The following is a 12,592-nucleotide window of genomic DNA, read 5'->3' as shown; positions in this document are numbered from 1 at the left end:
AATAAAGGCAGGAAATTACACCTCTACCCCAATATAACGCGGACCTCGGGAGCCAAAAAATCTTACCGCGTTACAGGTGAAACCGCGTTATATTGAACTTGCTTTGGCCTCTAGCATTTCCATTATTAATAGTCACTTCCCGCCCCCTGACTGACCGCTTAGAACCCCTGACCCATCCAACCCCCACTGCTCCCTGTCCCCTGACTACCCCGACCCCTATCCACACCCCTGCCCCCTGACGGGTCCCCTGGGACTCCCACACCCTATCCAACGCCCCTGGTCCCCGTCCCCTGACCGCTCCGCCCCCAGAACCTTTGAACCATCCAACCCCCCCTGTTCCCTATCCCCTGACCGCCCGCCGAGACCCTCTGCCCCTTATCCAACCCCTCAGCCCCGGCCCAGCACCCTTAACATGATGCTCAGAGCGGCGTGTCAGAGCCAGACACGCTGACGCACTGGTCTGCCGGAGTGCACAGCCCCGCCCCCCAGAGCGCTGCTTTACCGCGTTATATCCAAATTCGTGTTATATCGGGTCGCATTATATCAGGGTAGAGGTGTACCTTGAAATTTGGACAGCATTTACTGAATGCACAGCCAAAAACACAAAAACCTCTAGTAGGCAGTCTCACTCAGTTGCACCATTTCCACCCCAAATTCCTGATTTCTCTGTACTAGGCATGTGGGGAGGGTTGTTTTTGCTTTTTTAAAGACAAATAAAGGTATTACAAGAACTGTATTTTCTAAAAAGGATTAAAGTACTTTCAACAGATTTGACCCTTTAACACCAATACTCGGGCACATATTAAAATGTTTTGAGAATAAAAATAGCCATCAAGAATTAATCCTGGCATCAGATAGTTTAAACACATTCTTTGGTAAAGGCAAACTACCCTACCTGAAATTTAAACTGTAGGGACAAGGTTTCCTTGGATTAAATATTTGCTGTATTTTGGTTGTTATTATGGAAAGACATTACGAAAAAGACAAAATAACCATCCTCCATAGTATAGCTACAAAAAAACCCACCTGAATGGATTCTCAGATCTATTATATGAAAAGAGAAGTAGTAAGACAAGACTGCAACAAACTTAAGAGAGATTCATGAATGCAAAAGGCTACATCAGCAGAGGCTTTGAGACAGACTCTTGATGCAATCAAAGGGAAACCTCTTAGAAGCTCCTCAGCAATATAGATATGCTACGGCATGATTCAGTCAAAAAACCAAAATGCTAATAGAATTCTTGAAATTAGCAAAGAAGTCAATTTAAGCAAACAAACAATATGCTGTACATACAGCACCATCTGACCAAAATCAGTGGACTGAATAGTACTGAGAAGTCTGTAATGCCTCTCCTGACAGAATAAGCATGCAAACCAGGAAAGAAGCCTTTACAGTCAAGAAGTTCCAGCTTTATTGTACCTGGCACCGAATCATGACATGGGTCACTTTCGATTTCCCATCATTACTCTCGCCTTTATCATCTCCTGTCCGGACTGAAAGAACAAAGTCTCCTGGGTGGCTTTGACTCTCTCTCACAAGGAAGCTTCCATGTTTTCCTTTTTCTGTTAATAACTTTTCAGCTTCTTTTCCAGAAAGGTGTCCATGAAACCACCTTAAATTTACAATAAATAAAATAAATAAATATAGTTGCCCTTCTCCTCACTGTACCCATGACTTAGCCCACCTGCTTTAAACAGCTATAACAAGCCAAAATGTTCATACTAAACTGAGGTTTCAAGGGCTACAAGAGTTGCTAAAGATACACAAAAAACCTGGCAAAGTATAAACTTAGAAAAAATATGAATTGAGAGGGCATGTGCGCACATAGAGAAATACTTCAGAAGTAATAAAACATTATCCAGAAAACAACTCTCAAAACAGAACTTTCATACACAGAAAACTGATTAAGATACTTGAATTCTTATGCATTTAAACCTTGGAAGAATGCCACCATTGCTTAATAAAAATCTATACAGATAACAAGGGAGAAATCCCAAGAGAAAAGTCAGCAAGAACTGAAGTGGGTTCTAATAAAATTTCAGTTACTGCAATTAGATACCTCAATTTCTCTCACGTATTTTGCCATTGCTTATTTTATGCACTTGCATGATTTCAGGGCTCTTATGTTAACAGAAAGTTTTCCTTACACACCATGAAATACAATTTCATCAGCCCTTATGATGGCGTGGTTCCATTATTTTTCCCTGCTTTTTCACTTCTGAGAATAAACTGACATCTACTGGCCATAATGCTGACTAATGGGTCAAGACTAATTAATTCCAGTTTCCGAAGAGTACTAAATACATTTATTTCTGAAGAGTTCCTTCGCTATACTTCCTTAGTAAGTATTCAAAGTCTGAGATCCTACTGATCATTGCTGTCTTGTTAAAAATGTCAGTTTCAGCAATCTGTGTATTTGCATTTGACTTTTGTTTTCTTAAACCCACATATAATACACTGTTACCAAGATAAAATTATGCTCTGAAATATATACTGAAGTCACTGCAGTAACACATATAATTCTCTGAAGCTTTTGCAACAAATGAAATTTTCCAAGAAGGATCAGAAAGCAGGTTGTGTATTTTACTTTGTTTTTGTTTTAGTTACTGCAACGTATAGGGCCTAACTTCTTCAGTCCAGATTCTCCCACCCTTACTCAAGTTGAGTAATAGCTTATTTTGCAAGTAGTGCCAAAGAAAACAGTTGGACTACTTGCAAGGTAAGGTACTGCCACCCTTACTTACACTGAGTAAAAGCAAATACTTAATGTTAATAGGAATCACATGCATACGTGGAAAGGAGAATGGACTCCTTCATATTTTTCACCACAATTTATCTCTCTAACCTTTCAGATGTAGGATCAGCACAATTCAGTGGATATTTTAACTCTATTACGTCTCCATTCTTTTCTTTGAGCTGCCCATGGTGTTCCATGTAATACTGGACTAACTCAGCCAATGTGGCAAATTTTTCTCCTCCATACAGGTCATAGTAGTCTCCTGTGTTCTGGATCTTGATGTGCGTGACAGCTCCATTTCGCCTAAATGTTTATTACACCAAAAAAAAGAAAAATAAAAGGCAACTTAGACAAGTTCGCCAATTTCAAACCAACCACTTTAAAATATTCCACTCTACTAGCTTGGAAATTTCAGTAGTTCAGCTTTATAGGTCAGTCACCTTCCAGCCGATGAATTGCAGCATATCTAAATTACTGAACGCTGTGAGTGAAGCAACTATACCTCTAATAGCAGGGCAATGAAACAGTATCAAGGGTTACAAGAAGAGGAAGTGGCTGTTTAACAGTTAGTAGAGAAATAAGATTTTTTTTTTTCCATTCCTTAATGGCTCCACTGAACCAAAACAGTCTTCATTACCCCACAGGGTACATCTACACTGTAAAAGAAGACCCACACGGCAGCAAGTCTCAGAGCCCGGGTCAACTGACTCAGGCTTGCGGGCTCACGCTAGAGGGCTAAAAACAGTGTCGACGTTCGGGCTTGGGCTGGAGCCCAGGCTCAGAGACCATCTCCCTCCCCGGGTCTCCGAGCCCGAATGTCTAGACTGCTGTTTTTAACCCTGTAGCGTGAGCCCCGCAAGCCTGGGTCAGTTGACCTGGGCTCTGAGACTTGCTGCCATGGGGTTTTTTTGTTTTTGCAGTGCAGATATACCCACGACGTCCAATAGAAGCTGCACAGACCTCCTGTCCTCTACTTGCAATTCTCATGACGGAGGGAAGTCTTCAGCATCCACAAGATGCCTCATTAGGGGTTCTGTGCTACCACTTTCTCCAGAGTGGAGTCCAGCTCTGCCCAGTATAGCAGTCAAGCTCTAGGAAAGGCTGGACAGACTCCAACTGCCACGTTCAAGGAGCAACCCAGACATCCTAACACAGTTCCCCAGCATGGGGATTTCCCATAAAGACAGGTCTGCTCCCTATAATCAGCCAAGGATAGCCATTGATGTAAGCAATTTGCCTCTACCTCCACTAATATCAATGAAGAGCAGAGATCAATGGCCATCCTAAGACCACCCTAGGTAGGACTTAGCAAATGGAATTCTCAGTCAGGAAACTTCAGCCCCCCTGCCCGCATAGATCTTTGATGAGGTCTCCTTCCCTTGACTCAGCTCCACTAAGACTACCTTAAAATCTAAGGCAACAATGAAGTGTCAGACATGCCTGTTTCCCCTTCCCTGTCCTCTGAGACAATGTGGGGATATGTACTCCAGAAGTCACATTTTAGATGAAGCTGGAATGCACGAGTTGCCCTTAAAAACTTGGTCATTTCTCCTAACAACATTACCTCAATACTTCCTTATTCTTGTTATAGGAAAGTATTTTGAGTGTGTGTGTGGAATGATCTTTTTCTATTTGACAAGCCACCATCCTATTCTAATTCAAATCCCCCTCACTTCTTCTGCAACCCCTAAGAAGTGAGACATTATGAAGGGAAGAAAAATTATGTTATTCCCTCCTTTGGGTTTTCTCCATGAGCCCTTTCTTGTATGGGTTTTTAGGGGGTGGGCTCCTTGGGGAAAAGACTATATTTGCATGCTGTGTTGTACAGTGCCAAGCACATTTTTGGCACTAAGTTACACTGCAAATATCTATCTAAGGTACCTGGCAAGTTTTTAAGTACTATCAGCATAGCTAACGGGGTGATGAGGGGAGAAGAGAAGCCAGAATGCGGTATAAAGGAGCACAGATCTTACATGCATGATCTTGCTAATGCTGTCACCTCTGCTACTTTCTGGACAGGAACCCTAACGGACTTCTTTAAAAGGGTAGGGAATGGAGAAATTATGAACTGGCTGCCACATCACCTCTACCTTTCTGGCTCACTACAGAGCCAGGATCCACAGCCTTCCCAGCTCTGCACAACTTGGAAAACCAAAGGCATTTGGGTTCCTATGCAGAAGAAAATGTAAAACTATCAACATAACAGACTCAGAATTCAGAAATGGAGAACTTGTAGATGACACAAGGCTCATCTCTCTACCCAAGCAGGATTGCTCTCCACAGAACAATGGCAATTGTAGACTTCTGTATGTTTGGGACAAGTGGGTATTAAGGACAGAGCCTCTCAAACACTTAACTTACCGAACAGAAAGTGTAAAATCTCCTGGGTTACTTTTACTGGGCCGGGCCAGAAAGCTGCCATCAACGCCTCTTGTCAGCAGTAAATTTTCTGCCTCCACTCCAGTAATATTCGGGTGAAACCATCTACACAAGATAAAGAAGGAAAATAATTTAAAACCAGAATCTCTCTTTAGATGATGCCACATTGCCACACAAATATCAGATAACATTAAAATCACTGGATGCAATATTGGATTTTAAAGAATTTTGTTATGCTCTGAAAAAAATCATCATCTCAAAAAAATTTCAGTGTAATTCTAACTTGTACTTTTCATGTCACCAGTTAAAAGCAGGTTTTCTTCTACATATCGCTGAGATCCTCTGATAAGAGAGGTCATATAAGTGAATGTACTATACCCACACCATTGGAAACCGTTTATTTCAGAGGAGACATGATAAAAAGTATATAAAACAAATGTATAGAGCAGAAGTCAGGCACTTGTATTTATCCTCTCATAACACAATAGCAAAATCACATTCAATGAAACTGAAAGACAACTAATAAGAACAAATACACGCACTCCTCACCACCACCACATACACAACTTGTGAAACTCGATGCCACTGGATTCCATGGAGGTCTACAGCTTATTAGGACTGAAGAAAAAATTAGACATACATAAGAATACTGAAAACATCCAAAATAACATTAAGATAGTTTTATTTAAAAAGTAAAAATAAAACAAAACCTCATGCTTCAGGGCATAAATCGATCACCGACTGATGATGGGGGATCAGGAAAAAACTTCCCTTGTGGACAAGTTATTCCACAATTGTCCAAAATATAGCTTTCTTGCCCCTTCCTCTGAAGCATCTGGTCCTGGCCACTGCCAGAGATTGGCTACCTGACTAGATGGAGCAATGTTCTGATCTGGTCTGTCAATTCCTATGGTCCTAAAATATCACACTCTTAAAATACAAAACACAGAGGAACATCATATTGGTTTTCACCACCCACAAGCAGCCTCCTGAATGACAAACAGTGGACCTCGCCGGAGAACCATATATGGCTTATATCGATAACTAAAGAGTTCAGCATCACCACCCATGGCATTACATTTCAGCAGACGTATTCGCAGTGATTTAGTTAACAAGTCCACATTTTACATATCATCACACAAGTTTTATTCCTCTGCTGCAATACAGAAGTAATGCAACATTAAGATGGCCAGCAATTCTACTGTCCACAAACACCTGTCAGGGATGCTCTTGATAATACTTAGTCCTCCCATGAGTGCAGAGGACTGGACTAGATGACCTCTCAAGATCTCTTCCAGTGCTATGATTCAGGTAACTGGAAATGACCTCCAGGCACATGCTTTGTGAACTATGGAGAGACTGGGATTATTATACTATCAATGCAATCAACTGAAGAGAAAATCTGAGGTTTGCATCAGCCCTCACTATCCATTATTTCCCTCTCTATCATGGTTCCCCTGTACAGGCCAAAGGATGCTCTCTCACAAGGAAATGACTTAGGGAAATATAGTTTGGAAGCTGAATCAATACAGTTGTGTATATTAAAGACACATGAAAATGCACACATACTAATAAGATCAGCTCCTTCGCCAAAAATTCAGAAACAGAGATAATACTTAAAAGTTTGTAGTTTTGTTGTTTTGTTTTTTTTAGATGAGTTCACCTTCATGCAGAGACTGAGCATGGAAAATTTCGACCAAAAGGTGTTCGAGAAAGTTACAACAGAAACTTAATTATAGCTGTAAATATCTACTATTTATATTACCTTTTGGACCAAAGCATAAGTCTGATTCCCATGGTACAGCTGGGGCAATGGAGAAACAATACACAAGCAGATGTTTGAAGAGAGTTCCCAATATAACCAGACATGTTTTAAAAGCTGAGAGACTAAAAGCAAGACTGTCTCCACTGCCACCCAGATGGCCAAGACAGAACACAGAACAAAATACAGTACTGTCACAGAAATGCAAAATTCTGGGCAAACAGCGTGCAACCATTTGACTGCAGTGGCTTTGCCAGACTACTTTCTTGGGTTTTTATTTTCACCTCAACTCTTGAAATTAAAGTCTTCCTAGACATTTGAAAGGCTTCATTATTTTTGTAACTGCTATAAATCATGCACCTCGGACATATGCACTTTGATTATAGACTTGCACAGCATATCTGAGAGAAAGCAGCAGAATCCACTGCTCTTGAAAAACCCAATGAGTTTTTCCCTGAGTAAAGCAAAACATCACAGCAATCCAGACACTTGGCTGCTTTGCAGAAATCTGCTCTGTTACACTTATAAGAATACTATAACTAAAAATGTACATAGCATTTCTGATTATTCCCAACATAAATCCACATTTCACAATAAGCTGCCATAACAGAAAGCTGTGCAAGTGCATGCAGCCACTTTGCTCTTTTGATTGGTTCAGCAACTCTTGAAAGGCAGCTCAAATTGAGAAAGACTTGTTTCATTATTCCAAAAATATAATATTCCATACTCCCTGCTCTGGCAAATTTTTCATAAAGAATACTCTGGACGCTTTTAGAGCTTCCAAAACAGCCAAGTCCCTAACATAGTCAGTTTAACTAATATACCCATGGAAGCTAGAAGTAAAGGTGCCCAAGTGCAATTTGAAAAGGAAGTAATCCTACATGGGAACCTTAAATCTGTCTGTGTATATACTATCTAACCAAGAGAACCCCGTTCAGAATATTGCACCTTTAGCAGAGCCAACAAGAAAATAAACTACTCTGGGTATAGCTCAAACCAGGAAAATGTAAGTAAAAATCCAACTACTTTGAGTTGTCACAACAGACTAGAGTTAATCAATTGACAGATAATCTTATATTTATCCAATGTCCATGATCCTGAAAGACCCCAAAGCTTTTCAAACTATAAATATGCAATACCACTGAAATGCAGCTGCTTTTGGGCAGTAACCAATCAGCACAACAGTGAGACATGCATTTTGGCTAAAAAAATTGGGGAAAACCCCTACTCTTCCCTAAGAGAGTCATGGGATCTTCAAAGCCCACGCAGAACCTCAGCTTTCCTCATCTCCTTTGAAAAATACACACGGTACGTGCATGATATTCAACATAGTTACCTTGAAAGATTGAAGAGAGTAAACCCTGTTAGCTGGATTGGCAAGTTTCTACAATCACCAACTAAACCCAGCAACATAACCTGACTGTCTGCTACTCACTTTCACCCAATTAAGTAACTGATAACTTTAACCTCTTCTGGACCACAGATGATCACACTTGCTTAGAAAAGAGGAGTCTATGGTTAACACATAGTGTGTATTATGTGGACTGTGGATTATGAAAGACAGACTTATCCCACACTGGTGATCAGCCATTAAATGGCAATAGGATGACAGACAAGATGACCCTGCCAAAAAAATAAAATAAAAAATCTTAGGGTCAGAAGGATTGAATTATGAAGATTATATGGACCAAGGGCTAGATTTTTAAAGGTATTTAGATGCCAAAAGATGCAGGCAGGCACCTAGTACAATTTTCAAAGCAGTTATCTTTAGACACCTTTAAACATCTGGTCCTAAATGTGTACACCTAGACCAAGCAGCTAGGTGGAGAACACAGAAACATTCTACAAGTACCTGGAAAGTGTAAACTGAAAGAAGAATTTTATGTGGTATACAAGGAGACACAGGGATAGAACTAGGATGAAATTAATAATGGGAAAATTTTGCCTGAATGTCAAGAAAAGTTTCCTGATGGGGAAATGTATTAATCTTTGGAATAGTCTGCCAAGAGAAGCAGTGCAAGCCGCATTGCCCGGGATTTTAATAACCAGACTGGACTGGATGCTTGAAAATGTACTCCAAGTAGGGTGACCAGATAGCAACTGTGAAAAAACAGGACAGGGGGTAAGGGGTAATAGGCGCCTATATAAGAAAAAGTCCCAAAAAACGGGACTGTCCCTATAAATACGAGACATCTGGTCACCTTAACTCCAAGGAACAATCTGGCTATGAAGGATGGGCAATACACTGGTTCATCTGTTAGGTTTCCAACAATCATACCCCACTATAGAACTTCTACGAGAAGCAATAACTTCAAAACATTGCCATGTAGGACTTTTTAATATATGGGGGATTTAAGTGACGATTTCACTGAACTTTAATTATAATTACATGAAAAAGAGAAGCGTAGATATAGGAATGTGAAAGTATTGGAATGAATTCTACAAGCATGCCACATGCAGAACTTCCATTAACGTCACTGCGAGTTTCCATACACGCTACTTGCAACACCTGGTCCTACAAGTACACAAATATACATACCACCACATTACTAGTTAGGCACATCATGTAAAGTTATGCCAAAAGACAATACATCTCAGTGAACAGAAGGGACCATAATACAACATATTTGAAAATTGGTTATGGAATCATTTAAGATTATAAAAGGAGGATCTTTCTTCCTGTAGCCCACCAAAGCTGGGGTTTGGGACCAAAAAAGGTACATCCAGGAGAGTGACCAAGTTTTTGCACATGTTATAACTTCTGTTCTAATGGTAACTGGTTCTCCTGCTCTCTCATCCTTGTATTTTTGGCTTTGAGTAGGAAGATGCATTTGTCAACCACCCCAAATAGAAAGAAATGGGGGTGTTAGCGATCTATGTTAAATGGTTCCGGACCGGTGATCAGGATAACCTCATTTGGCATATTGCCACCACATTTGCGCTTTTGAACCATGCTGGCCACATCCTTTCCAACACTGGTGGGAGAGCAGAGAGTATTGCATAGACACAGACAGGAGTAATATAAACCCTATAGAGGATTTTCACTTATGTTTCCTTTCATAGGAATGGAATGTATTTTAGATTTTTTTTTTCCTTCTTTCCTTTTCTAGCTCTGTTCTAAGCAGACACAGGAGTTATTCCTAGTGTAAAACTGACCAAGAGCCTATAATACAATCAAAAATCAATACATAGCAATATATTCTATTTATGCCCACAATGAGAACAGAGGATTTAATGTTCCCCAAAGCATGATTTAATAGTTTCAGTCATATAGCATTCTACTTGGCATTTTACAGTAAGGCAAAAATGCTAGTGGAAAGATAACCAACGAGGGACAGTCAAACATCATTTACAACAAGGACGATGGGGATACCAGATAAGAAGGCGGCCTTTTCCAAGAGTATTACATAACAGGGAACATGCCCTTGTTTCAGATAAAGAAATATTCTGAAGAACCAGGGTATGACTGTACAAAACCCCTCTTTGCAGAACTCAGAAGGTTTAGGACATTCTTGAATCACACACTACATTAACAGTTTTCAGAGTAGCAGCCGTGTTAGTCTGTATTCGCAAAAAGAAAAGGAGTACTTGTGGCACCTTAGAGACTAACCAATTTATCTGAGCATAAGCTTTCGTGAGCTACAGCTCACTTCATCGGATGCATTCAGTCCACTGAATGCATCCGATGAAGTGAGCTGTAGCTCACGAAAGCTTATGCTCAGATAAATTGGTTAGTCTCTAAGGTGCCACAAGTACTCCTTTTCTTTTTACATTAACAGTGTATTTCTCTTTTCTGATTAGAGTTTGAATGGTCAGCAAAATATTGGGGGGAGAGAGGGAGAGGAGCATAGTAGCGATTTACCATCTTGAAAAGAGAAACAAAATCAATATGATTCTCTATGTCATGACTGGGCTACTCAGATCTCTGTTTCAACTGCAGAACAAATTAGAGTGCTTCTGGGTTTTGGATGACACAACTAGACAGATCAGGAAAGTGGTGACTTTTAGTTTAATTATTCCTACTTATAGGCTCACTGGTTTGTCTGAATTTCTAATCTTTATTCACTCTCTCTCATGAGCCCCTTTCAACTTTAACTTTTGAATGGGCTAAGAGGGCTAATTCTCAAGAGTCAGACAGCGAGCAAAGACTGTAAAATGAGCACTTAACTAATGCAGGCACATGTATTTTAGGCTTTATTTTAAAAGGGGGGTGGGAAAGTGTCACTGAAACTGATATGAAAAGAAATACTTAAGATTCCACCTCCACCCCCCATTTCAATTTTTAAATTTCCCTCCCACTTTAAACATCTACCCAGCTGCTGGAGATCCAGACACAATAACATAGTGTTAAGAAGGAAGAGAACCCTACAATGAAATTGACAATCTAGCTTCATCATTGTAAACTGAAAAAGAAAAAGTAAACAGATAGTGTAAAGCAAATCAGATTTTTAAAAAGATGGGTCAGTTTTCATAATCAAAGGAATTAAATACAAGTAAAATTAAAATATGATATTTCTATCTTGACAGTGCTCCTTTAATTCAATTATTGTGATAGATTACCAGACCAAAAAGAATAAAAGAAAATAAATGGAAAATGTAATGACAGAGGATAAACGAGTGTCTTCTACACAGTAAAAATGAGATGTGGAAAAACCACACACATCTGCAATAAACTCAAATTTAACAGAGTTTTTCAAAGACTAAATCCAGCAATACTGCAGGTATTTGGAAGTAGATTGTACGCTGCTAAACTACAACGTATCGGCCACCTAAAACATGAGCCTGCAGCTGATAACTCTAGAAGCTGATTCACGTTTTAATTCCCAAATCCGCACGCTCAGTAACGCAGCTGTTGCTAATGCCCACTGCCACACGGGAGGAATTCTCCATAGCCTGGAATGCCGGACGGCCAGTTTCCTGGGTCACTGGGCACATTAAACCGTGATCTGCAGGGGGAGGGCCCCTGCCTGCACCAAAGGACACCGGGGGGGAGCGGAGGAGGGGGGCTGGGCTGCTGCCCTTTAATTCACCGCAGCAGAGAGCGGCCCCGCACCAGGGGGAGGGGGGGCGCGACCTGCCCCGGGGGAGTCTCTGCCGCCCACCGCCGGGCCCTTTGCTCCAGGGGAAGGTGGGGCCCCGCCCCCCACCGTGAAAGGGGCAGCTGGCCCCGGCCCCCTCGCCTCGCCTCACCTCCGCGATGTCATTTTCCCCACGGCGCCCGCAGCTGCCCGTCCCCCCGAGTCTCGGCCTCTCACGGGGGGAGGGGCCCTCCCCCGGCGGGACGCGGCCTGGGGGGGACCCGGAGGGAAGCGTGAGAAGCAGCCGCAGCCAGGCCGCGGAGACACAGAGCCGCGGCGCAGCCTGCCCGGACGTCATCCGCCCGCGACCGGCCCAGCCTCCATGGGCGGGGGCGGGGGCGGGGCCGGCCGCGAGCTTGCACGCGCCCGTCGGCCGGGAGCCCTGGTGGCTGCGCAGTGCGGGCACGCGGGGTCTGCGTGCACGCGCTGATAGCTGCGTCCTCGTCCCGGGAGCTCAGCTGGCAGGAGGGATCCGCGCGGGATGAGGGCTGGATGTTTTAGAGGAGCTCTGCGTGCGCCCATAGGCGCATCTTCTGAGAACTCTCTGCATGCTCAGGATCCAATTTCAAATGTCTCGTGGTAACACCTTGTACTTAAAGTAGCACCTTTCATCGAAATCTTTTACAAACACGATC

General features: G+C 42.0%; 1 protein-coding gene across 1 annotated transcript in view; it reads right to left on the bottom strand.

Moving 5' to 3' along the window:
* Positions 1-12,265, bottom strand: part of PTPN11 (protein tyrosine phosphatase non-receptor type 11) — a 41,819-nt gene extending 29,554 nt beyond the window's left edge. The window contains exons 1-4 of the mRNA XM_074973315.1: positions 12,070-12,265; positions 5,100-5,222; positions 2,847-3,041; positions 1,421-1,613 (exon numbers count right to left, since the gene is read on the bottom strand). Of these exons, the coding sequence (XP_074829416.1) occupies positions 1,421-1,613; positions 2,847-3,041; positions 5,100-5,222; positions 12,070-12,083 (525 nt within the window). The 5' untranslated portion in view covers positions 12,084-12,265. The remainder of the gene's footprint in view (positions 1-1,420; positions 1,614-2,846; positions 3,042-5,099; positions 5,223-12,069) is intronic.
* Positions 12,266-12,592: the final 327 nt, after the last annotated feature.

This window comes from Natator depressus, chromosome 15, assembly GCF_965152275.1.
Source record: "Natator depressus isolate rNatDep1 chromosome 15, rNatDep2.hap1, whole genome shotgun sequence".
NCBI classification, from domain to species: Eukaryota; Metazoa; Chordata; order Testudines; family Cheloniidae; genus Natator; species Natator depressus.
The sequence above is the reverse complement of the archived record's forward strand: the minus strand, read 5'-3'. Positions and strand labels throughout refer to the sequence as shown.